The 26,397-nt window shown below is 28.8% G+C and overlaps 3 protein-coding genes across 3 annotated transcripts; all 3 read left to right on the top strand.

Annotated features, from left to right (window-relative positions):
- The first annotated feature begins 11,713 nt into the window (after positions 1–11,713).
- Positions 11,714–14,090, top strand: LOC112691046 (peroxisomal (S)-2-hydroxy-acid oxidase GLO5-like). Its single transcript, XM_025565172.1, has 9 exons — positions 11,714–11,724; positions 12,023–12,174; positions 12,493–12,613; positions 12,738–12,875; positions 12,959–13,081; positions 13,319–13,451; positions 13,577–13,693; positions 13,820–13,931; positions 14,023–14,090. Exons 1-9 carry the CDS (start codon positions 11,714–11,716, stop codon positions 14,088–14,090), a joined length of 975 nt encoding a protein of 324 aa, XP_025420957.1.
- Positions 14,091–16,489: 2,399 nt separating this feature from the next.
- Positions 16,490–20,692, top strand: LOC112691138 (T-complex protein 1 subunit theta). The gene is made up of 10 exons (XM_025565295.1): positions 16,490–16,703; positions 16,777–16,947; positions 17,027–17,158; positions 17,243–17,450; positions 18,239–18,300; positions 18,366–18,503; positions 18,571–18,816; positions 19,824–20,027; positions 20,125–20,361; positions 20,430–20,692. The coding sequence occupies exons 1-10, from the start codon at positions 16,644–16,646 to the stop codon at positions 20,622–20,624; spliced, it is 1,653 nt and encodes a 550-aa protein (XP_025421080.1). The 5' UTR covers positions 16,490–16,643; the 3' UTR covers positions 20,625–20,692.
- A 2,100-nt stretch (positions 20,693–22,792) lies between these two features.
- Positions 22,793–23,248, top strand: LOC112691042 (protein FAM200A-like). The gene has a single exon (XM_025565160.1). The coding sequence runs from the start codon at positions 22,793–22,795 to the stop codon at positions 23,246–23,248; it is 456 nt and encodes a 151-aa protein (XP_025420945.1).
- Positions 23,249–26,397: the final 3,149 nt, after the last annotated feature.

Below are 26,397 nucleotides of genomic sequence, written 5' to 3'. Positions count from 1 at the left end.
TTTCTTAAAATTATCTTTCACACATATATTAAACCTACTTAATAACCATATGATTATTTAAAATGTATAAAATAAATTATGATACGAGCAGTGTAAATCAAATTATGTTTTAGTATATTCATATTATGATTTTATGCACTGTTAAAATGCTGTCGTATATTTCAAAATCAGTTTGTCCATTATTACCAAAATCAATATACAAACAATTACACTTAAAAGTGTCTTTAAAATCTCGGTTTTATGTTTCATTAGGTTAACAATATAAGTTTTATAAAATTTATTTTGTCAAAAAATCACTTACATAAGTTTGACTTATTTTACTTTCACAAAATTCATTATCGTGAAATCCCTTTTATAGAAAGAAAAAAAATAATAATTGAACCAGACATTCTTCTTTTTGTAGAACCAGTGGTGCCGGAACAATTTTTGAACAGTGGAGGCTTACCACAGCTACAAATACAAAGGAAAGTAAAGTAAAGAAGAAAAACCTTTCAATTACTTTTTTCCAATTTTGAAATCAATGTCAATAAATGTAATATAGTTTTCTTTTTTTTTGTTTGACGAGCTAAAGCACAAGGGTAACATAAAACCATATATTTTTCATTTACATAATGAAGTCAGGAATACTTGTCGAACCATTTTGATTAACTAGACCTTCCATTTGTTTTAGAAAAAATAAACTTTTTTTTAGTATTAACTTTTCAATCAAATTTAAATTTTTTATTGATACGGGATAGTGCAATCAATTTGAATGGGTGGCAATGTGTATTACTTCTAATGTTGATGATCTTGGTTGTACATTTTCATTTTCTAGTTAAAAATTTAAATAATTAATTAAAAAACTGTCTATAAATTGAACACATTTTTTTATTTTTTTAACATAATTTTATATTTAACAATCAAATTTGAACAATAACAACAATAATTGATATAACAATAAATAGCAAAGGAATAATAGAAAGAAGAGATCTCCCATTGGAGATAATAATAAATATAATAAATTGAACATATAATGCATTATTTGTTTAAAATATTGTTCAATTTATTATAACATTAAAAATACGTTATAAGTCGGAATAAATACATACGTATCGTATTATTATTATTTAAAAACAACCCATGGAGTACAATAACTGAATCGGTATTTCCGTCGAAGTACCAATGGGCACACGTGTTATCGTTAGGCGTGAGTGAGTGAAGCGCTTCACCTATTGAATTTTTAGTATACAAATGTTATATATAATTAAGTTTAACGACATTTATTTTGAAAATACGCGCCTTGGGAATGATGTAGATATTGTAAGCTCGTGATATGCCAAGCATAGTATTAGGCTTGGTACAACAAACACGTCGCCCGAAGCTCGCCGTGGGAACCCGCCATAATACATTTATGCATATTAGTATCACAGTAGTACACTAGTACCTACTACCACTATACAGTATACCTAATATGTTTTTCTACCATTATATGAATACATCATAACTATACAGTTGTACTTAATAAAAACAACATATTTTTTATGATAGAGGCGGTCAAAGGGGGCAACTGCCACCGGTGGCAAAATAGTAATAGTAGGAAATTCATTAAAATACACTGAATAATCATCGAAAAAAAGTTTAATCATACTAAACGTATCAAAAGAAAGACTTCGTTGGCAATCATTTAGATGATACACAACAATAATAAGAATATTATTTTAACTGCCAAACAAGCTCATCGAATATTTGATAAATGTTATCGCTATAAATATCTGTAGTATTTTCCGATAATAACAATAAATAATGGCTTTGTAAATGTACTGGAATCATTGTCGTTGCCTAAATGTAAAAGATTTGTAGGTCGCTTAAAATAATCAAAATTACGTTTCATATATAACCGGTAACATGGAGATTTCCATGAATTTATATGTACACTTGAGTTATAGTCGTGTTCTCACGTTAATCTAATGAACCAACTTGGCATAGGTTTTTAATACTATAAATTTAATGGAAATTAAAACAAACCGTTCTGAAAAAAAAGATTTATTTTAATCAATGATAAAAAAATACTCAGACTATAGAATTTTCTAGTAAAACTAAATAAAATTTCATTGTATGTCAAAAAAATATTAGTAGACGGTACTTTCAATTACCTACTGTACAAAATATTTTTTTCAGTTATTTACCATTCACGGTTTTAAAAATTAAAATTATGTACCATTAGTTTTTGCATTGCTTCCTGACAAACATAGTCAAACATACAGCTCATTATCAGGGACGCCCACAGAAATGTAGCTCAGGGGGGGCAAAAAAATTGTAAGTACCTAAATACTTATAGAAAGATTTACTGCTACATATTTCATCTACTCATATTTTGTATTACTATCATTAATAATTTTTTAAAAATCAAAACTCATTTAAGTTTATATAAAATTACATTATAAGTTATTAGTTTTAATATTTATAAGAAAAAATATAATAAAGTTTAAACAAAAAACAACTTTATTTGATTGAATTCGCATCATATTTTATTATTTTATTCAAAAAGTAATGACAATCTCCTTTTGTTTGAAGCAAATAAATTAATTGAATCATCATTTGTTGATTAAAAAAAAAGTTAGATACTTGTTAGATACAAGGATTGTCGAATAGTCACTGAATACCCAAGATCAGCTTTATGTAAAATAACTTCCAATTTTGTAAGTGACGCGAAAATCTCAGGGGGGGGCAATGGCCCCCACTGGCCCCTCCCATCCGGGCGTCCCTGCTCATTATTTTCAAAAACAAAAAAAGATTTGTCTGAGTTATAATTTACTATTCCAACTGTTTACAGTTGTATCTGATTTCGAAGTTTCTATTCATAATGCAATTCAAAATAAGTGGCCGACAGTGAAGAGTAGTGGTTGAAATTTTCATTTGTGCCAAAATTGGTTTAGAAAAATTCAACATTAAGGCCTAACGAATCATTATAATAATGATGAATCGGAAATTTGTCCTAGTATCCTAGTACAAACATTTGGTTTACCATTCTTGGATTTTATTTATATTGAAAATTGTTTTATATTTGATCTGTTGAAAATTAAACCATCTGACAACAACATGGAACAATATTACGATTATTTATTTGAAAATGACATGTTATCATATTCAGTTTTTCCACCAAAATTATGGTCAAATAATGATACTTCAACTAACCTAACAATTATTTGATTATTATTTTTTTCAGTGCAATTACGGTTGCGGCCGACCACCGCGGACCACCATCAGGGCCGGCCTTAGGGTAGGTCATCTGGGACATTTGTCCTAGGTCCCATGCGAATTTTAAGGCCTCACGCTTAATAATAGTTATTATAACACTTATTTGACGGTCGAAGCTTATATGTGTCTTATCGCATCAGATCGCTGACGTCCGACGCCAGCAATTAATTTGGCCAACATAAATTGCGACCCGTATTTTTCTGCTGTAAATTTTTATGTAGTAAATTGCGCCCGGTGTTTTTCAGGTACAAATTTCTGTATAGTAAATTGCGCCCAATAGAAATATTATTTTTAAGATAGTCATTTAGCATTACCCAGAGGACACCACGAGGAGGACTATCACTGACTATCACTATTCTCCAAAAATGTTTTTTTTTTGTTTACTCGAAATTAATAAATTAATTATTAAAAATAGGAAAATTAATTTTTTTTTAAATATTATGGTATTAACTATATATTTTTTAAAAATATACAATCATAGATTTCTTTAGGGTCTTCTCCATTCAGCAAATGTTCAAAATATTCTGCCCATCTTTCTGTTATTTCCATCTTTGCTGTTATCAGTTTTTCATCCTTATTTTTTATAAATGTTTCTTATCAATGTTCTTTATATCCTTTTCTCATCTCATTCATTTTCTGGTATAGTTGTTTACTTCTGTGTGCTCTGTGATCTGATTCTGCCATTTCTATAATTTTATTTATATATTTTCTGTTTTCTCCACTGCAGATATTATGGGCTTCCTTTCTTCTTGTAGTGTATCTTATTCCGTTGAGTTGGTTTGTTGTATCCGTTAACCATTTTATTCTCGCTTCTTTTTTTTCTTATTATGGTTTCTTCGCACACTGTATTAAATCAGTGTTTCCTTTAAGATTTCCCTTGTTTTCCGATGATTTATTCTGATGTCTTTTTTAATGATGTTTTTTATTATCCCTTAAAGGGATTCAATAGTATGAGTCTCATTAATATCAGTTAGTTGTGTTAATTTCCCCACTTCGTTGTCACTTTCGTCCGTCACTTTTGTGACTTCTCCTCCGTTGGTGCATGTACATTTATAAATATTATATCAAAAAACTTGGCCTTAACTATAAGAATAGCAATTCTATAGTAGATAACTTTGAACTCTTTTATCGTATGCACTCAAATATGTATTCAACATATTAAATTCCAAAACTCTAGTTTTTTTGTTTATTAAGTAAGAAGATAGGCAATTTGATGACAGTAGTAAATTTCTAATTGATGTAATTTATATTATTATAACGTAATAACAACATAACATTATTAAATTTGCCAATTATAAATTGTTTCCTATCCATTTATTTTTTTTTAAAAATAATTTTAATATCAAAAAATAATTCATAAAGTATTAATAAAAATCAACGATATTATTAAAAATAAGGATTTTTTTTTTTTTGATGACAGTTTTTTTGCAAGCTTAATTTTTTTTTGTTTGAGAAAATTCAAAAAACATTTACCATGCGGTAAATAGATTGACTATTATGTTATGTATTGGAATTGTGAACTATAATATTTTCTTGGCTATGATTTCTAAATAAACTTAAAGGTAAGTTTAAAATTGAAATATATGGGCAGTTTTTAGAAAATGATAAATTTGTCCATTAAATGAAAATTATAATTGCATAAATTGTCTATGTAAAATAAAACTAAAAAAAAAATTAAAATGAATAGTTATATGTATAATTTAATACATTTGAGTTGTAAATCATTTATTTATTTGTAAACATAAAAATATTTCATAGATTATTCAGTTTATTTAAATTGAATATATTAATAATTCACATGGAACTTCAATTTTGGAATTTATCGGGACGGACTTAGTTCGTTGGTCGTCTTACAATTCCCAGTTTCCACCATTTTTTTTGCTGTAGGCACGGTAATGTCCTATATCGTTAATTTGTCTGTTTAACTCATGCGCGTGAGAACATATTTCTCTTAGATGGTACTTGACATTATTCACTCTTACGATTTGAGGCACATTTTCTAAACTTATTAAAACTTGTTGAGCCACTTCAGAATCGATATTTTGGTCGGTTGCATTCTCTGAAATTACATTTAATAATATTTTTATAAATAACTATATAATATGAAAATGTTTCAGGGACAGTAAAATACCTTCCCAATTGAGTAATTAATGCATTGATGAAATTCTTGGTTAAATTGTTTTTATTCCTTTACAATTTACTCCTTTTCGATTTGTATTTTGACACTTGGAAGTTTCAAACATTAACATTGCTTTAATATCTTTTTCCAATAAATTTAAGTGTACATTAATTACAAGTATTGTTATGTACGACGAAAACAAAGGATTAGTTTTTTTTACATGTGGGAATTAAATCATTTAACATTATCCGTTATTGTCGGTAATTGTATTAATAATTCTTTAACGCGTTCACGGCTACGTGTCAACTATAGTTGACTTTCTCTTTAGGGTTCTCTTTAGATAAATCCATGACAAGTATAGTTGACATGGTGTCCATTCATTTGTATACATAATTATTAATTATTTGACTCTGGTTTATTCTAATAAATATAATGATAACATAATTTTTTTAAACACTTTTTTGTGTATTGATTGGTGTACTTTGTTTTAAAATCCAACAACTGGATATTAGTAGTGTTTATTGTAGGCATACTATTTTTCTTTTTTTAAGAGTAATTATATGTTTACAGTTTAATTTTCGACAATTTGTAATTGGATGGAGTACATTCAAACTCTCCATGCTTTTTGACTATAATAATAATATGTCAGGTATAGACCGAGCAGACCAGATAATAAGTTACTACCCAAATCCAAGGAAATGCTTCATCAAAGAACATTATAGTTTTTTTTACACTATGGATATATGCTTATGGAATTCTAATTATTTGTACAAGTAAAAAACATGTACGCCACATTTAGATTTTAGAAGAAATGTAACTTCAGTTGTGTATTTAGTTGATAAATAACTCCATAGATTGCATATATTTCCAAAGATAATACATAATTCCATAGATTGTATACAGTTCCATAGATATAATATAATTCCACAGATATTATATAATCCATAGATTGTATATAACTCCAAAGATAATACACAATTCCATAGATTGTATGTAATTCCAAAGATAATATATAATTCTATAGATTGTATGTAACTCCATAGGTATTATAGAATCCATAGAATGTATATAATTTCATAGATTGTATATAACTCTATAGATACATAGATAATAAAGAATATATTTACTATATTTAGATATAATATCTATATATATAATATTAGATATAATACCTTTATGTTGTGGTTTTTTTTATACAACTTTTCAAATAATGGTGTGGTCGTGAACGGGTTAGGAACATTTCCCACCGTTGTTTCACATGAAGCCAATTTCGTACCATAATCTAAATACTCTATATTAAAATGTAAATACTTCATCTGTTAACAAAAATATAAGTTTATTTAGTTGATGTATATCATAGATTATTATATCATAATGTATAACATATAATATCATAGAATCTACTAAGTGATTTTCGAAGTCACAATATATTTGATACAAATGAATATTATACCAGAAATTATAACTTATTTGATATCACAATGTCACATATTTCATACACATTTATTTACATTAACTGAATAAAATATACATGTTATAAAACCAAATTCTCAGTCATTATTCTTCTGATTATAGAAATCAATATAATCATAGTATAATACTCGTCTCAGAACAATTTTTAATAAAACGTTTTAAGTTAAATTTTTCGCAAAAATCAACAAAAATTTGTATAAATTATTTTTTGGAAAATGTAACAACAATCATATTATCAATTGTTCGGATCGAATTCTCTTTATATAAAGTAGGTACTTTATTTATAATTAGTATAATTGCTTTATTATGTATATATTGTAGTTATACCAGTATTTCCGCTCGGGTCGTGTATACTTTGGCAGAAATTCCATTTTTGACTATTCCAGCAATGAACTTTAAGAAAACGTTTTTTTTACCACTAACCGCAGTGTTGTAGTTAACGCTATCGCGATATGCTACCATTAATATTGAAGCAACAGAGTCAAATGCACACGTGTTACAAGTATAACTTGTCCAAAGTTCCTAGCCATTCAACTTTTCATTTCTCCAGAAAGAGAACGTAGAGAACCATTTTTTAAAATTGATAAAGTCTTATTTTTTTTTCATATTTTGTTATTTTCTTTGATGAATTTTTAGCCTTGGGTTAGACTGGATTCTCTTCTTATCAGTTGATTTATTCCAACTTTCGGTCAAAACCGTTTTTTCTGCCATAATCTCTACATCACGAGAACATGAAACATCGGTTTCACTTTTTTTCTGGTATTGTAACTAAACCTATAGATTTGTACTATCGTAGAGACTAATTTTTTTAGAATTATCGGTTGAAAATTTAAAAACATTGAAACCCTATTGAACTCACCGCAACTCGGTGTTACGTGTGGTAGGTTTACCGTGCAAACATGGCCAGTTTTTAAAAACTCTCCAAATTAGAAAACTTTCCGTACATTACAAAAATAACCTAACCTAAATAATTTTAATGAAGATCGGACTGTAGAACGATTGTTTAATTTGATTAATTTGTTTACTATTCTAAAAGAATTTAAAATTGAACAAAAGTTAGTAGATCAATGTTATGATGCTGTCATGGCTGAGAACATAACGGGCTTGCAATCCAGGATATAAACTATTTCACCGAATACATTGCTCACTCACTGTTTAACACATAGATTAAATTTTGTTTTGTAACATGGGTGTAGTTTAAATGAAAAATGTCGCATATTTTTTGCTGATAGCACTGGTATATCTTCCTACTTCCACAACTCAACGTCCCGTACTAATGTGGCTGATGAACTAATTGGAAAACGCGTTCTCCAATTTGTTCAAACTAGGTGGTCATCAAGGTCAACATTTCTACATTTATTGGTTAACGAGTGGTCCAAATTTCAAACAGTTTTTGAATCTATAATTAATAATCCTAATTCATTTTCAGAATCTATTTATGGTGCAATTGCATTTGGAATTTAAAATTTTTTTGAATTTGCCTTCCTAGCACATAGTGATATATTTTTAATAACTGATAATTTATTAACACATTATAGAAAAAAAATCATTTGGTATTGAATATTGTTTAAGAAAAATTAACGTAACATGTGATCTAAAAAAAAAAGAGGAATGAAACAAAGTTTTTAAAATTCTTTAATGAAGCAGTTACCCTAACAGAGTATCCAAAAGCTAAAAAAAATAAATCAAACATTGAAATAAATTTTAAAATTCTATTTTTTGAAATAATTGATAGTATTCTTATGCAATTGAGTATAAGATTTAATGATACTAATAGATTGTTATTCTTACAATTAGCTGATGTATCGAAATTCAAAGAATATTCTAACCAGTTTCCTATTAGTGTTTTTAATAATCTAAAAGAGACATCTTCTAATATTTTCAATGATGAAAAAAAAAATGAAAGTAGAATTTGAAGTTTAATATAATGATGACAAATATCAAAATCTAAAACATATTTATGATTTGATTATAATATTTGAAAAAATGGTATTAAGGATATTATGTCTGAAGCATATAAACTATTTGTATTAATTTTTACTGTTCCATCAACAAGTGTTTCTATTAAAAGAAGTTTTTCTTGCTTAAAAAGGATTAAAACTTATTTAAGAAATAGTACCTTACAACAACGTTTAAGCTGCCTTTCTACAATATCTATTAAAAAATTATTAATTCAGGAACTTGAAGAAAATGAGCCATTTTATGATGAAATTATAAATATTTACGCTAGTAAACTACAGAACTATTAATTTAATATATAAAACATAATAAAAACACTATTAACTGATTATATTCCTGCTCATTACACATTTTCTTATTTTAATAATTCTATACTATTTGTTTTATTTTTTTTTTTTTAAATCACAAAAAATTATTACAAGTAATATATACACCTAGATAATACACATATACCGCTTAATTACTGCAATTACTTAACAAGAAGGATTAACAGTTAAAAAATATACAAAAAGAAAGAAACGATTCTGGTTAGATGGCAAAACCAGCGTCCAAAATAAACTTGATTATTTTATGGATGATGATTTCTGAGTTGGAGTCGAGAATGGTAAAAAAGGTTTAGAGGGATCAGGGGCGGATCCAGAGTCGGGGAACTGTGGATCAAGCCATTTCAAGAGTTTCAGTTTCATTATAAGGAATGAAACTGAATTAGAAATGAATACCTTGTAAAAAAAAAAAAGAACACAATATGCTCATAAAAGTGTATAAGTATATTTATAATACATTTTAGAATTAGTGATACCATCTGTTCGAACACGGAATAAGTTTCGCTATCTTTATGGATACTCTCCCTTCCCGCGGTTCCACTCATGTGTCTCGGCCGTAAGCCTTGCTGTTGGCCGCCGAGCCTTTTTTTGTCTTTTTCGGGCAATGTAACCGAACGCAACGTACGCGCTCCGGTTCTCCGCGTCCGGACACTGGTGGCGATTTTGGCTGTTCTGGCCGGTATGTGTCGGTCACCAACCAAGGAGCGAGCAACTCATGGACGCCGTCCGATGTAACAACTTTTGTTGATGTGACTTACGTGCGGTCCTCGTATTCCGGTCTTTAATAACGTGTGTGCCGGTCTCTTTATTATCGTGGCCATCGTCGACGTGCCGGTCGTGTGCGCCGTAACTTGTTGAAGTTCCGGTGGGCCTGTGTGCCGCCATTGTTAATACACATCATATGTGGTTGCTGTTTCATATTTGATGGTCAATGTTAGTCGGTCGTCGGATGTTGATCGTCATGTGGTATTGTATCCGGTGTCCAGTATGACAGGTTTTCTTTTGTATTAATTATTATTATTACTATTTTTTGTGTTATTATTATACATATTTTTATTTTGGCGCCCACTAATTTATTGTTTCTTGTACAAATATACGTGTTTCCGACCTAAAGAGTTAAGTGGTTAACCCTCCTGCACTCTCGTCCTCAACACAAAAAAACGCAAGTCGTTGCCGACAACCGCCATACTTGTAGGATTGGCAGCGGCGCAATCACCATCGATAATGACTTACGATTTATTTACGTATTTACGATTAATAAATATAATCTAATTTTATCAGCGCAACAAACGTACGGAATAAAATATGATTTACTTAATTTTCTACTAAGACGATATAATTTAGAATATAAATTATGATTTGAAAAATTTTAAATTTTGAATATACATGGCATTCATTTTTCAAGGAACTCCGATGGGCCAACTGTCCAAGAGACTAAAAAGTGAAAAAAATTTCCAAGAGGCCAATTTTCTCAACAAATAATATTAACTTTTTATTATGACATATAATAGATATGTTTTTATATTTTATATACCCTATCATTAAGTTTATTATCTATGATTTGTATTTATTTGTGTTACTAGAAACTAAGATAGAATAAAAAGAAACTAGTTAGTTCAAAAATGTTTTTTTACCTATTATTATTAATTTATTTGTTAATTAAGACATGTTACATGTTATTTACAATTATTTTTATTACAGTTATTTAATTACATGTTTGTTGATAAGAAGGATGTGGAAGACAATGCCCTCCTAGGGTTAGCATATGTTACAACATGTTGCCTCCTCCAAAATTGAATGTCAGAATTATTGATGCTTCCAGGGCCCAACGCCGCGATTGCCTACATGGTTACGTTGTTGCAGCGGCCTGGCGATGGCATTGATCATGTCAGCCCGGCTGATGGGTGACACGTGCACCAGGTTCGGGCCCATGTAACTCTGATTCTTGACCAGAGCCATATGCGCCAGGTGCACGTTGCCGAACTCACAGTAGGAGTCGCCGGTGGGACAGCCGAACTTCGTCAACATGACATGTACTTTGACTGGTAGCACGGACGCGTTGGCGAAGAACCGCGTGATGTCCGTGGTGGTCACCCACGCGGGCAGCCCGTGTACGTGCACGCAATCAGAACGGATGCTAGTCGGGGCAATGTTTGACCGGATGGGTGGTGGTGCGGAAGACACCAGTACTGGTTTGTAGTTAAAGTGGCGACCGCGGCGGCCAGTGGTGGCATTCTCCACGGGAAACCGTCCGGTACCTCCGCTAACGGGCTGTGCTTTCTTCGTGGTCGCGTTGTTTTTACCATTACGTTGGTAAGGATGAGGCCTAGATTTTTGCTGCGGCTGCTGCATTTGGTGAACGTGGACCTGCCGAATTTGGATTATCTGTTGTTGAGCAGTTTCAATGATTTTTTTCATCTCGTTGTGAGAGCTTAACAACAATTTGATCGGTACACCATTGATGCATCCACCGTCAACAAGCATAGCCTGCCTAGCATCCTCATAAGTACTGTTAAATAATTGGAAGTAACCATAACAAAATGTAAAAAAAAAATTTTCCAATCACCAAATTCATTTTCTTATTATTATTTACTTAAAACCAATGAAAGCATCGCCATTTTGCCCGCCGACGATATAAATTCGACCATCGGGTATTGACAACCCTTTAAAATATTTCCTTATATCTGTGGCATTGGCTGATAGTGGTAAATATTTTAATCTTATTATGACACACATGATTTTGCCTAAATAAATAAATTTGTTTTGTTAATATATATATTATAATTATCTTATTCTGATGTTGTTACAATATTAAACATGTAACTATAACTTATGTAATATAAATAAACTTGTAATATCATTAAACTAATAATATAACTGTAACTACAACTTATAACTGCTATTTATGTAGATTGCAAATCATTATCCGAGTGTTGCGAAAAGTACAGAAGCGGGACTTGAACTTGACTGTTCATGGAGCTCAGGTAAAAGTGCCCATTGGCGTGTCCCCCTGTGCCATGCACAAATTGGCTCACGAGGACGGGGAACTTGCAACTGCTAGGGGTGAGTGATGTATAACAATATTACTTGTATATAGCAGGAGACGTCTTCAGGAATTACTTGTGTTGAAAGTTGCAACTCCAAATTAATTAGTAGCAAAATAAATTGTTCACCTCTTTTGATTGTTTCAGTAAATGTTCAATCTAATGACTGTATTTAGCTAATGATATTATAGTTATATTAATGTTGTTATTATTTTTTATGTTGTTATAGTACCTATATGTTAATCTATTTATTATTTATTATTCTGTAAATGAGCCAACTATGGTGGCGTTTAATTTAATAAATCAGAAAAAAAATAAAGCTATTATTATATCATAGCCGCTGAAAAGCATGGTTCGGTAATGATCCTGTCGACGTTGTCCACTTGCAGTATGGAAGAGGTGGTCGAAGCGGCGCCGAACGCTGTCAAATGGTTTCAACTGTACACATATAAAGACAAGTAAATAATATACAAACATATTATATATTGCAGCTTGTGGGCCATTAGTCTACGAATGGTCAAATGCGCCCACTCGCCATTTCTTGCGTGTGATGAATTATATTATACTCCCCATGCATTGTAGGAATTTGACCAAGTCGTTGATAGGCCGAGCAGAAAAGGCCGGATTCAAAGCACTGGTGTTGACTGTCGATTTACCCGGCGTACACGGAATCCGTTACAAGGATATAAAAAACAATTTTATTCTGCCCAGTCACTTGAAGTAAGATGATTTTACATAGTTTTACACAAATGCACTCATCAAAGACCGACATAACATTCGTTTATATCATCGTGATGTTATAGATTAGATAATTTCGCCAACGAAATTTCGAAAATGGATCCAACCGAAGGCTCAGGATTGACAAAATACGTAATGAACCTTTTCGATGACGGTTTGTGTTGGGAAGACATCGAATGGATAAAAACGTAATTATTGTAAACGATCTTGTGGTGACATGATGAAGCATTCAAATCTAGGCGAATTTTTCAACCTGTGACAGTTGTAATTCTCGTCCACCAGCTAGTGTGGATCTAAAAAAAATCTGTTTTGCCTCAATTTTTATTGCAATTTCATCACGTCACTTTTAGGAACTGTATTATTATCGCGATCAATAGTTATACTTAACGAAAATGAATTATTAAAATTTTTGTTGTACTACGCAGCTTTACAAAACTGCCAATTATAGTGAAAGGTATTATGAGCCCTGAAGACGCAAAAATCGCAGTCAAAATAGGATGTAGCGTTGTGTTTGTTTCCAACCACGGAGGAAGACAATTGGATACAGTTCCTGCTACAGTACGTAATAGTCATATTTGTTCGATATGAATAATTTATGTTATCTTTACGTCCTATTATGGAAATATTGTAACAATAATAATGTCAATCTGTTTAATTAGAAGAAATATATGCTATTATTATAGATTGAGGTCCTGCCAAGCATAGTACAAGCAGTTGAAGATCGCATCGACGTATACTTGGATGGCGGTGTCAGACATGGAACTGATGTTTTTAAGGCTATAGCTCTTGGTGCCAAATTAGTATGCATAAACAATAAATTATTATTAATAAAATGTTAATTCTATATAGTGAAATGGACGAAATCATAATGGTTCCATACCGCTTTTTATACAACATGACATGTATTTACATTATTCCATTTCTAGGTATTTTTCGCTCGACCTATTTTATATGGTTTGGCAGCTGATGGCCAAAAGGGCGCAGAAAAAGTTTTGGATATCCTGATAAGTGAATTTGATAATTCAATGGCCTTATCAGGTATTTTCTAGTCATAAATGATATTACAACTAATACGATCATTACGCCAATAGATATTTTTATAAATTTAAAATGAATTATTTTTGTTCAGGTTGTTCTTCGTTAGATAAAATCAAGAAGAGCATGGTTGCACACAAATCAGAATTTTTCAAATTGTAAAAACTATTTGAAATTGGTAATTTGAATTGCTTGTCATAATGCAATTATAAAATATATTTCATCAACGAATCAAAAAAAAACCTAGGAGAAAAATATATGTAGTTTCGTATAAGCAAATTAACTATTATTAAAATAAACAATATACTTCATAGTACCTATAATATTTTGTTTTAATTTTTATGGCTAAGAAGACGAAATATCCTATTTCACCAAAAAAACGTATATGTGATTTAACTATACTGAATATCATGCTTACATACAGGGCTATCCGGGAAATGGGCAAGGGGATCATTTTGCCCTAGACCCCAATCTAGGAAAATGTAAAAGGGCTCCCTTTAAAGTCCAGATTGATTAAGATTATTCGACGTTACCAATTAGACATTACTGATAGTAATATAATATTTCTAAATTATTTTTCTTTATGAAATATTAATAATTTTCATTAAATAAAATTAACTTAAATTTATATTTAAGCGTTATTATATAGGTTATATTTTAATTTTTAAATAGTTCTAATTGTAATTTATAATAATTTAGCCGGAGTGTGAAGAATGACATAATTTTATACAAATTTACGTAGAAATTCATCATCGCAAATATCAACGTGACAATATCTTAATTCTTATTTTTTTTGACTCTTTATAAACTATCAAGGAATAAATTTAATTTTTATTAAATGTGGTAACTGATAATACATTGTTGAGAAATTAATGTAATTCATTGTATATATGCATTTAAATGTTCTTGATGGTTGAAGTTTGCAAAACTATATTTACCAACATTTCGTAAACTTGGTGTGTATATTTTTATCATACTTGTATATTTTTGTGATGATTGAAGGGACCTCGAATAAGTTTGCCCTAGGTCCTAAAAATCCTTTGGATGGCTCTACGTATACCTTTAGATATGTTAAACATATTTAATGTATATGCTCAAAAATATAAATCAATAAGGTTTTACACTGTTGGATTGTAATAGTTTTAAAGGTACTCCGAACCATTGTAACATATTTTTTGTACATTTCATATAACAATAACAGATGATAAATACAGTTCCTCAGAGCTCGAATTCAATGTGAAATTAAACATCAAAATATGAACACATTTATATTTTAGATGGTGATACTATTATAATAGTTCATACATTTAAATTAGTATAAATCATATAACTATTAAATTCGTAAAAACGTTGGGAATTAAATTTCTATTTCGTGAAGTTAAGATACCTAGTAGTCTTTAAATTTTATACGAAGCAATTATTAGTAAAGAGTCAATTAAGAAGCTAATTAGATTTGATGGCCGATAGTCTATCGTTGTCTATGTTTACCTGAGTAGACTTTAGTGCCACCGAAACGAAAAAAGACGGACGTAAATATATAATATGCATACGTTTTCACCACGTGTCAAAATCACAGTAGTATGCGTAAAAATCATCAATGTGAGTAAAATTTTCTAAAAACAAAATTAGATTTTGTGGTTAAAATTTTGTTGGTCTAGATAGAAAGTAATAAAAAAACACCTTTTTTACTCTGTAATTATACGATTTAATCCACTTATTGGTACCAAGTGATAATGATTGTTGTAAAGTATTTTAGTAAATTAGGAGTATTGACATAGAATAGAGTAAATCTAAACTAAATATATTTTGTAGTATTATTATGTATTAGTTAAATACATTTACGCTTTTGATAATCTTATTGTTTTAGTTATATACTATTACATTTATTGTTTTAGATAAGATTAGATTTATTTTTTTGATAAATTCAATATTTTAATAAAATTTATACTACGAATAAATATAGTAACATAAAAAACTAATAACTATAAAAAAGGTCGAAAATAAAAACCAAAAAATAAAACACTTATCATAATATAGTATTATATGAATTAAATATCATAGTTATTAGCTAGTAAGTATTGAAAACTTTCAATAATAATTTTTATTTTCTATTAATTAATTTTATATTATTTTTTTTTTTTTTGTACAATAATTCAGTGATTAAGCCGTGCATACAATTACTTTCTATGTTGTGGAAATGAAAATATGTATTAATGATCTCTTTTTAGTATATGAGAATATTATTAATAAAAATGTTCAAATAACAAAAACATTTTTCTTTTAAACACTAGTAATAACTAAAATATTCGTAACAGATTGTTTTACGGTAAAACTTCTATAATATATATAATTGTAATCAAACTGAAATAAGTTACAAAATTATCTTTAATGATCAAAATGTATAAATTCGAATATTCGTAAATCAAATTAAATAATTTTAAATTTGGCACGTTTACGTGTCTCGTTGTCGAGAAACCTAGTTGCAGTATATCAGTCTCATCTCGACCGTGAATTCGGTAAAGGAGATAAAATCAAATAAAAACATTAACCTCAAAACTCGAATGAAGTTTCGAATCTTTGAAAAGTAAAAATCAAAGTAATTCTATGTTGTCTTGTTTTTCAAATCATATTTCTATTAAAAATATTAATATTTTATCAGAAGATTTATAGTTTACGTAAATTTTACACGTTATTTCAATATAAAAATCAATCAAAATGGCTTTGCACGTTCCGAAGGCTCCAGGTTTCTCTCAAATGTTAAAGGATGGTGCCATGGTGAGTTTCTTGGAAATTTTACTTGTAACGTGTATATTTGTATTCACGGTTCGTTTCCGTTGATGTGTTTCAGCACCTTTCTGGTCTTGAAGAAGCAGTGTACCGCAACATTGCTGCCTGCAAACAGTTTGCCGACACAGTTAAGACTGCATATGGCCCAAACGGTATGAACAAAATAATCATTAACCACATTGACAAGACGTTCATCACCAACGATGCTGCCACAATCGTTAAAGAGCTCGATGTAAGTGTTACTTTTTTTTTTCAATTTCTAATTTTTGAATATGTTATTCAATTGATTTCACGTTAACCTATTTATTTAGATTGAACACCCAGCAGCAAAAATCATTGTATTTGCATCTGAAATGCAAGAACAAGAAGTAGGTGATGGAACCAACTTTGTCATCATTATGGCTGGTGCATTGCTTGAACAAGCCGAACACTTGTTGAAAATGGTTGGTACCTATAATATAGAACATACTAGTGTATTTACGTATCATTATTGCTAAAAATATAATTTTCTGTCTCCTCCCACGTAGGGTTTAACTCCAGTTGAAGTATGTGAAGGCTTCCAAATTGCCCTTGAAAAGTCTCTTGAATTACTACCTACTTTAACGTGCCATGAGATCAAAGACATAAGAAATAATGCTGAACAACAAGTTATTATGCAGTCTATAAAATCATCTATTATGAGCAAGCAATATGGCCAAGAACAGTTTATTACAGATCTTGTATTAAAAGCCTGTAGTAAGTATCCAATATATTACATAACTGATAAATATTAATATTATTAGTATAATAATCAGGGTTCACATTTTATAGTGTTTAAAAGTATTAAAATATGCACCATAATTTGCCTAACCTAACAATTAAAAAACATCTAAAATAGCAACAAAAAAATGTCAATCAAAATGTAATATAATTAATTTACTAACAAGTTTATTTTATTTGTTGAATTAATATCTATAATATAATCTTATGAATTACACTAAAATGAGCTTCTGGTTAACAATTTAAAAAAAAAAAATTGTGACAAAAACAAAAACGTGGAAATTTTTCATATTATACATGAATGAATATTAATTTTTCATTTAATAAAACTAATATTTATAAAAAATACAAAATTAAACATAATATTATTATGCATATTAGTAAAAATATAGCACTTAAAACTTTGAAAATTGTACTAAAAAAAACTAAAATACTTCAAATATGCAAAATAAAATTTCATTTTGAAATCCCTGGTACATAAAACAAATTTATATCTCACTTTGCTATTTTTATCTGTATGCTAAACAATTAGCAAATGCTATAATCGAATCTTGGTAATAATTATTAATACAGTATTTATTATATCATTTATCAGTGCTGGTTTTCAGATTTAAATTGTGTAATTGTAATTGTCTCCAACTTAGTTATTAGCCTTTGCATTTTAATTTTATCATAATTAAAACACCTTAATTTAAAAATAAAAAAATAATAATATAAAATAACCTTTGGTAAAATGAGAAATATTTATGAATTTTTTTTTTCAGCTTCAATTCTGCCAGATAAAGCCACATTTAACGTAGACAATGTTAGAGTTTGCAAAATTCTGGTAATTAATATTTATATTATTGTTTATGTTAATATATCGTCGATAAACAGACAATATATTTTTAGGGTTCAAATTTATTCAACTCAACTGTTGTCAATGGCATGGTATTCAAACGTACAAATGAAGGAGATATAACTAAACAGACAAATGCAAAGATTGCTGTATATACATGTCCTATTGACATAACAACAACTGAGACAAAAGTATTAATAAACCTTTGCAACCAAAAAAATAGTTGGTTTTATTTAATACTGTATTTATTCATTTTAGGGAACAGTTTTAATTAAATCGGCTGACGAATTACAAAACTTTAGTCGTGGTGAAGAAATGGTGCTTGAAGAACAGATAAAAGCTATTGCTGATGCTGGTATCACTGTAATTGTAGCTGGTGGTAAATTTGGTGACATGGCTTTACATTATTTGAACAAATATAAGATTATGGGTGTTCGTTTAATGAGTAAATTCGATTTAAGACGATTGTGTAGGTCTGTTTCCGCTACAGCATTACCTAGACTTGTAAGTATTTGTTGTAGATTTTTTTTATAAAATTTTTTAAATATTGTAGTATAGTGCAGTGGTAATGCAAAATGTTTGGATTATACATATCCAAAACTAAAAACATTTAATTGCACCTCCCATTAATAATTAAAACATTTTTATTTAAATAAAAACAAATTAATGCCTATCTCAAAATAATATATGGTTGTGTAATATACATTATAAATATTTGCCTTGCATCTCCCATTTTTCCTACAATTTTCTTAATTATTGTGTAAAATTGCAAAAAAAAAAAAAAAGTAACATATTTGGTATACCGGTTTTTATCTAAATTGAATCTTTTTTTTTATTGTAACTCAAAAAATTGTTGAGCCATTTATAGGTTTTTGAAAATTTCATGTTTTCTTAGCTTTTTTTTCATAAAATGTCTTTAAAATAAACATTCAACATTCTTAAGATTTTTTTGTAGCTAAAAATATTTTTTCTGGAAAATCACTAAAATGTTTTATAAGCATTAGAAAATTTAATTTTTACAAAATTTGGTATTTTAATTATTAATGATATTAATTATTTGCTTGTTATTCTATAAATAATAATCATAGTGACTCAAAAAATTACTAAGTGCTTATATTAACATTTTAAAGACATTTCATAATTTCTATGTTATTTCAATTAATTTTGTTATGTTTATAAGTTCTTGAAATTTTTGATTTTTTTTTAACCTACCTAAAACTAAACATATTAAAAAATTTGGTTCTATTACCATATAAACCATCTTTAGACATAAAAACTAATCTATCTGATCTCTATCATTAGGAATCATGTTTTTAGAGCAATTGTACTTTTATTTCAAGATTAATATATCAATGTAACAATATCATAACTTGTCCCTGTATCTTACCTGCCCACAAGGTCATATTTGAACTGAGAGTTTTTTTTTTTTTAAATTATTCTTAAGGCTTTTAAAATTTTCATCAATGTTAAATTAGGCATAATTATTAAGCTATAATGTTTTTTGTTTTCAGACACCACCAAACAAAGAAGAAATTGGTTATGCTGATTGTGTGTATGTTGATGAACTTGGAGATACTTCATTAGTTGTATTCCGTTTGGATGGCAAGGACTCTCGCATGTCTACTATTGTTGTACGTGGTGCAACTGATAACTACATGGATGATATTGAAAGAGCGATTGATGATGGAGTAAATACATTTAAAGGAATCACAAGGGTATAATATTATAATATAATTATTTTTAAGTATAGTCTCACATATTTGTTAACAAATAAAAACAAAATTATTGTAAATATTTTTAATTTTTCTATAGAATGGAAAATTGTTGGCGGGAGCTGGAGCCATTGAGATGGAACTTGCCCACCAAGTAGGTCTATATGCAGACACACTGCCCGGATTAGAACAGTATGGTGCAAAAAGGTTTGCAATTGCTCTGGAAGGTTTTGTTAAAATCCTAGCTGACAACACTGGTGTGAAATCCAATGAAACTCTTGCCGATCTTTATTCTCAACATAGTAAAGGAAATAAATTTGCTGGTTTTAATATTGAAGTATGTAACTATTAACCTATTTTATCTTTTTTAATTATTAAATATTTATTAATATTTTTTTCTTATAGCCTAAAGGATCAACAATAATAGATGTTAGCGAAGCCGGTATATTTGATTCTTACCTATCAAAGTTCTGGGGATTACAGTATGCAACACAAGCAGCTTGCACAATTCTGAGAGTCGATCAAATTATTATGGCTAAACGGGCGGGAGGTCCTAAGGCACCAGGTGGACGTGCACCTGACAATGATGATGATGCGTAATTATTTATTCTGCGTACACTGTGTTTTATTTTTCACCTATTAATTTCAAGTTACTAACTTTAAAATTCTTATTAATAATACTAAGTATATTTTTTACTTGTAACTGTAAGAATCAATTTTGTAAAATTCTAATAAATCAATAAAAAAAATGATTCTTAATTATTTAATCACTATGTATTTTATTTTTTATTTTCAAAAAAACTTTTAAATATTTATTTTGTGATGTGAGCAATTTGTTTAAACTATTTTATATTTATAAAAATGATTGCGTCCGGTAATAAACTACTTTATAGAATTGATAAAAATCATATTTTATCATTTTGCTAAATGTCTTACAATAAATTAATTATGATGATTTAAAAAATATTTATATTTTTCACTCAAGCTTTAACACTATTAGGAAATTTCAAAGACAAATATATAATTAATTTTAATATTAAAAATAAAAGTGTGGCTAAATATTTATTAGTTGATGAATATTGGCTAAGAATATACCACACATTTAAATATTTATGATAAATAAAAATAGTTATGTAGAAAAAATTTTACTTGTTGAGTAAACAATTTTTTTATAAGCCTTTTTTCTTTCTAGTTTCTTTTAGTATTTGAAATGTTTATATTGTGTTCTAGTGACTAGAATCTAGTCCATTAGGATAAATTAATTTCATTGAAATTTAAAACTATGAGAAATACATTTAATTGCAATCTCAAGGGTTATAATTGTTAATAATATTTGTAAAATCAATAATTTATTGTATACATCATATACATGGGTAGGATAATTTTTATTAGGTGTTCCTAGTCTCACTTTAACCCAATGAGGTAAATATTCCCTCTACATTATTATAATAATTACAACTTAGCTTGTAATTATTGTTTATTTTAGAAATTTATATATTATAAAAAGAAAAATACTAAAAGTGATTGTAATACTTTTGTTTATAACTCTTATTTGTGACCAGTATTAGATTTGTTTATTTTTTTAAAAAATAAGTTATTAATTTTATATTTGTTTACCACTTTGATACCCTATTATAGTACGATACATTTTAGCTTCGATTAATAATCATAAAGATATATGTAAGTAAATCAAAAATGTAAAGCACTTGGGTGTGCAGCACATTCGGCTCACCTCGTGCGTACGCTTGTGGTTTATGTATCACCGTAGATAAATTAATCAATTAAAAGCCGATTAACTAATGGATATAGATTAATATGCTAGCCTGTATTAAACGCGCAATTTCAATCTCTAAGGCAGTGGTGCGCAACCTGGGTGTCGCCAATAATTTTACACCAAATGAAAATTTTGTATACCTTCTGTGTATTATTTTATAGTTTTATACAAAATAAAATTATTTTGTACCGTCGATGGCTGTGTCAATCGTAATATTAGGTCATATTTTAATGTTGCGATAACAATTTCTATTGAACCACGCAGTTATTTTAAAATTTTATTTAATCAGTAATTTTATTTAATCTCACGCTTATTATGAAATAGTCCGATAGTCAAGTTGAAACGGCCTCATCACCACGTCTTTTTTTAACAAAAACTACTGTTTCTAATTCCAACGTTACGTGTCGACAATTATCACGATTTTCATTCTAAAAAATTTACGAATTCTCCGTAATATGTACAAGGGAACGATCGAGCCACATTTTTAATTTTTGTAATTTGAATTACAATAAATATTGTTAAAAATTCAGAAAAATACAGAATTTCAAACTTAAATATTTAATTAACTTAATACAATTTTTAAAACGTGCCTCTAAAGTTTTTAAGTCAGCACACTCATTATATCTTGTTTATATAGATTGTAAATATACTACTTTAATAAAAAAAAAAAAAAAATGTGCATCGGTCGATCCCTTGTACATTTTGTGGAAAAAAAGAATGTTTTTTCAGAATGCAAATCGAGATAGTCGTTGCGACGTATTATTAGACGAGCAATGGCTTGCGATTCTGGGTTATCTTGCAGATATTATTGAAAACCTAAATCATCTAAATTTAAGCCTACAAGGGAAAAAATACTAATATTTTATTTCTTTCTGATAAAATCAATGCTCTTAAACAGACAATTCTTCTGTGGAAAAATTATATTGACGATGACAAATTTTAAATGTTTTTATGTTTATCAGAATTTCTCAGTGATAATGATGTGGATATTAATATGATAAAAGAAATTATAACTGCTCATCTAATAAGTTTACAAACAAACTTTAATGTACGGTTTGAAGATTTCCCAGAAGAAATTCTAGGTTGGATAAAAAATCCATTTCATGTATATATCAATGAAATAAAATTAGGAAATTTAAAAATAAGCGAAGAACTTATTGACTTGTCATCAGATGAAAATCTACGTGTCAGATTTCGAGAAAATAGATGTGGTACATTTTGGATTTCCATCAAATCTGAATATCCAGAATTATCAAAACAAGCCATATCAATTTTACTTCCTTTTGCAACAAATTATTTATGCGAAACAACATTTTCAACACTAACGATAATTAAAAACAAATATCGCTTCAGATTAAATGTTGAAGCTGATTTAAAAGTAGTAGTGTCAAATATCAAACCAAACATAGAATTAATCATGTCTACAATGCAAGCTCAGGTCTCTCATTAAAATAATTAAATAGTAATTTTATAATTATAAAAATATTAAAATTTTGATTATCATTATCGTAATACATTTTTTAATTTTGGATTTTATAAAATTCTAATTTTGTATTATTTTTTTTATTTTATGTTATCGATTAATTAAATTAAAGAAATATTAAAATTGCCTAAAATTAACGATTTTATGTACATGAATAAAATGTTTGTATTAAGACTATTAAGTAAATTTATATTATACATTTACATAATATTGGTAGAAAGTGGTGTCGTATTATCAAAATAAATAATTTTGGGGGGTCGTGGATCAAAAAAAGTTGCGCACCACTGATCTAAGGAATCATCTTCAGTTACACGGATTATAATATACCACGGTATTACATAAATCACCGGAGAGTACACAGGGCCTGATTAACGGAGTGTAAACCGGTATGGTTTTTCTAAATATTTTAGCCTTTTTTTCAATTATAGGTTTTACTAAATCTAAAAACTTAGTAAACATTTCGGAAGTTAATATTGTAAATTATTTATAACTTCGAGTATCATTTGTTGTCCTTAATATAAGACTCTTACCGTGGTAGATTTAATTTGATTTGGAGCTTGTCATCAACGTGTTTTTGTTTTATAAATCGTAGTGTTCTGAACGAACGGCAATTGTTAGTAGAATCGCGTTCGTTCACGTTCGCCCCATAATTTGAATGCACTTCGCCGCACAAGACGATGTTTTCTGTCGATTCCTAGACATTTCCTATGCTAGTCAATGTAAAAACCACCTGTTAGGACGTTTGGTTTTTCTTTCTCTAATCGGATAAGACGTGCTCCTTTATTCAGCAGATTACAATCAATTTTAATGAGTTAGCAAAAAAAATTAAATTTTACTCGTTTACGTGTACTTATTGTTTTATTTTATAGCGAACATTCATCGTACATTTGGGTTACATCGTATAATGACAGCGATTTCCAACATTTTTCAGCCATGGAGCCTTATTTTTTACCAATTTTTTCTCGTGGAGATCATCAAGAAAAATGTTATATTAATTTTTATTTTCCTGTGTTCCACGAAACGTCATATAATACACGATATGTATACACCATGTATAGAAACCCAAAATGAGATGATTTATATTTAATATTGTATTTATATTCAGTGTACCTGGCCGGATAATAATTGGAATGGGAATTCGTATTATCTAAAATTGAAAATTATATTTTCTTATAGGAATTTGAATATTGTTTTTATACGTATGGGTGAATTGTTTTTGAGTTGACGGACCATTGCAAGAATATATAGGCTCGTTTTTCTAAATAACGATCAATGATTGTTATATTATTACATTTTGATTGATAAAACGAACGGATCCTTGAGGGTTCCGTGGAACACAGTTTAGGAACCGCTGTGTTATGAGATCCAGATCATTTACCCAGATGTAATGATGAACGGTTTTCGGAAAGCTGCATTTGGCACGTTGAACGACACTGAACAGGTTGATACCTCCACCTTTTGAAGAAAAGGGCTTTTAGCCACTATACAATTTTCGTGATTATGCAACAGTGGGCCTCGAACTTGTAATCAATAGCACTCGGACTTTAGACGAATGTAGAGAATGAGAAAGAAGAACGATCCGGTATTGATTTATACAATTACTGTTGTTTTGCAACGCCCATAAGAAATATGAATAGTGATCTGCTGTGTAGAAAATGCTGAAGAAATATCGGGTCGTGTAAATAAAATATAAAAATGTCCTACTGACACCCATATCGCGAAACTCAATCAAATAAAAATAGATATATACTTTTATTAATAAAAATTAAAAAGAATAAAATAGATAGAAAAAATAATAATTAAAATACGTATAAATTAGTTCATCGTTAAATTATGTTCAATAATAAAAATAATAATTAATTTTAAATAAATTATCTTAGAGTACGGCTCAGTTGTATGTCATCTTTACTTCGTCAAGGATCAATTACGATTAGAGTGAGTTCAAAACCGCTTCCTGTCATACGCCACTTTCATTACTCAAGATTGACCACCCACTCCATGATAATCTATCCGTTAGATCTTTATTAACTATCACTACTCTTGCTTCTTACCGTGTAGATGCTGACCTCTCCTTCATTACTTCTCTCCTGAATGACTCAGTAGATGCCTCAGACCTGTCTTCTATCTCTTTCCGCGTTCCTGTTCGTTCTATTAGAAATCACTCTTTATTCCATGTCTTCACCCACCGTACTAACTATTCTCACACAGCAATTTAATAGATAGAATGCTCCGTCTATTTAACAACTCCTCTGAGCTGATTGATATAACATAACTATATATCTTTACCAAACGCTTAGATTTTATTTTTATTTTACACTAAAACGTACTACTATAATTGTCTATTGTTAAGTTCGACTTAGTTCAGTGGCGTATTTATAGGGAGAGGGTACTGGGGTTTCAACCCTCTCCTCACAAAAAAAAAATTTGAAAACGTCAAATTTTAAAAATATCAGTAATATAATAATTTTAGTTTGTTTATTCAATAAAATATTAATGTATAATGAAAAAAAATATTAATATCGCTAATAATTAAATTGTAATCGAATAATAATAATAAGAATTGACCGCACGGCATTCACAGACACATGGTATATAAATAATTTGATGTGAGGAAATTATCTGTCTATATGTCGATGTTCTTGCCATGCTTTCGATTAATCGAGATTTAAACTTTCAAACCGATGAAATTATTGATGATTTGGCAAAAAAAAAAACAAAAACTAGAATTTATAATATAATTTATAATTTTGTTATAGTAGTTTGTCAATAGTTTGATTTCAATAAGTTAATAAAAAACCTAACAATAAGTTGATAAAGAGCACTTTATACCAGTGGTGCCCAACCCGTGGCCCGCGAAGGTATTCTATGTGGCCCATTACGAATTTTCTATAATAAAAAAAAAATTTAAAAATGTATGAAAAAAAATTTAAATTATTTATTTATTATATTATTTTTATTTAAATTTATGAATTCGTTTAAATAATTATTCCAAAAAATATTATTAAGTATACTTCAATTCATAATCTTTTCAATAGACAATAAAAGATAAGAAAACAAGTCCAATATATAAGATTATTTTTGTACTTTTATATTTTGTGGCTCGCTTGAAGATAATT

The sequence above is a fragment of the Sipha flava genome, unplaced genomic scaffold, assembly GCF_003268045.1.
Source record: "Sipha flava isolate LNK unplaced genomic scaffold, YSA_version1 115_pilon_pilon, whole genome shotgun sequence".
NCBI classification, from domain to species: Eukaryota; Metazoa; Arthropoda; class Insecta; order Hemiptera; family Aphididae; genus Sipha; species Sipha flava.
Note: the sequence above shows the minus strand (reverse complement) of the source record. Positions and strands in the feature narration are given on the sequence as shown.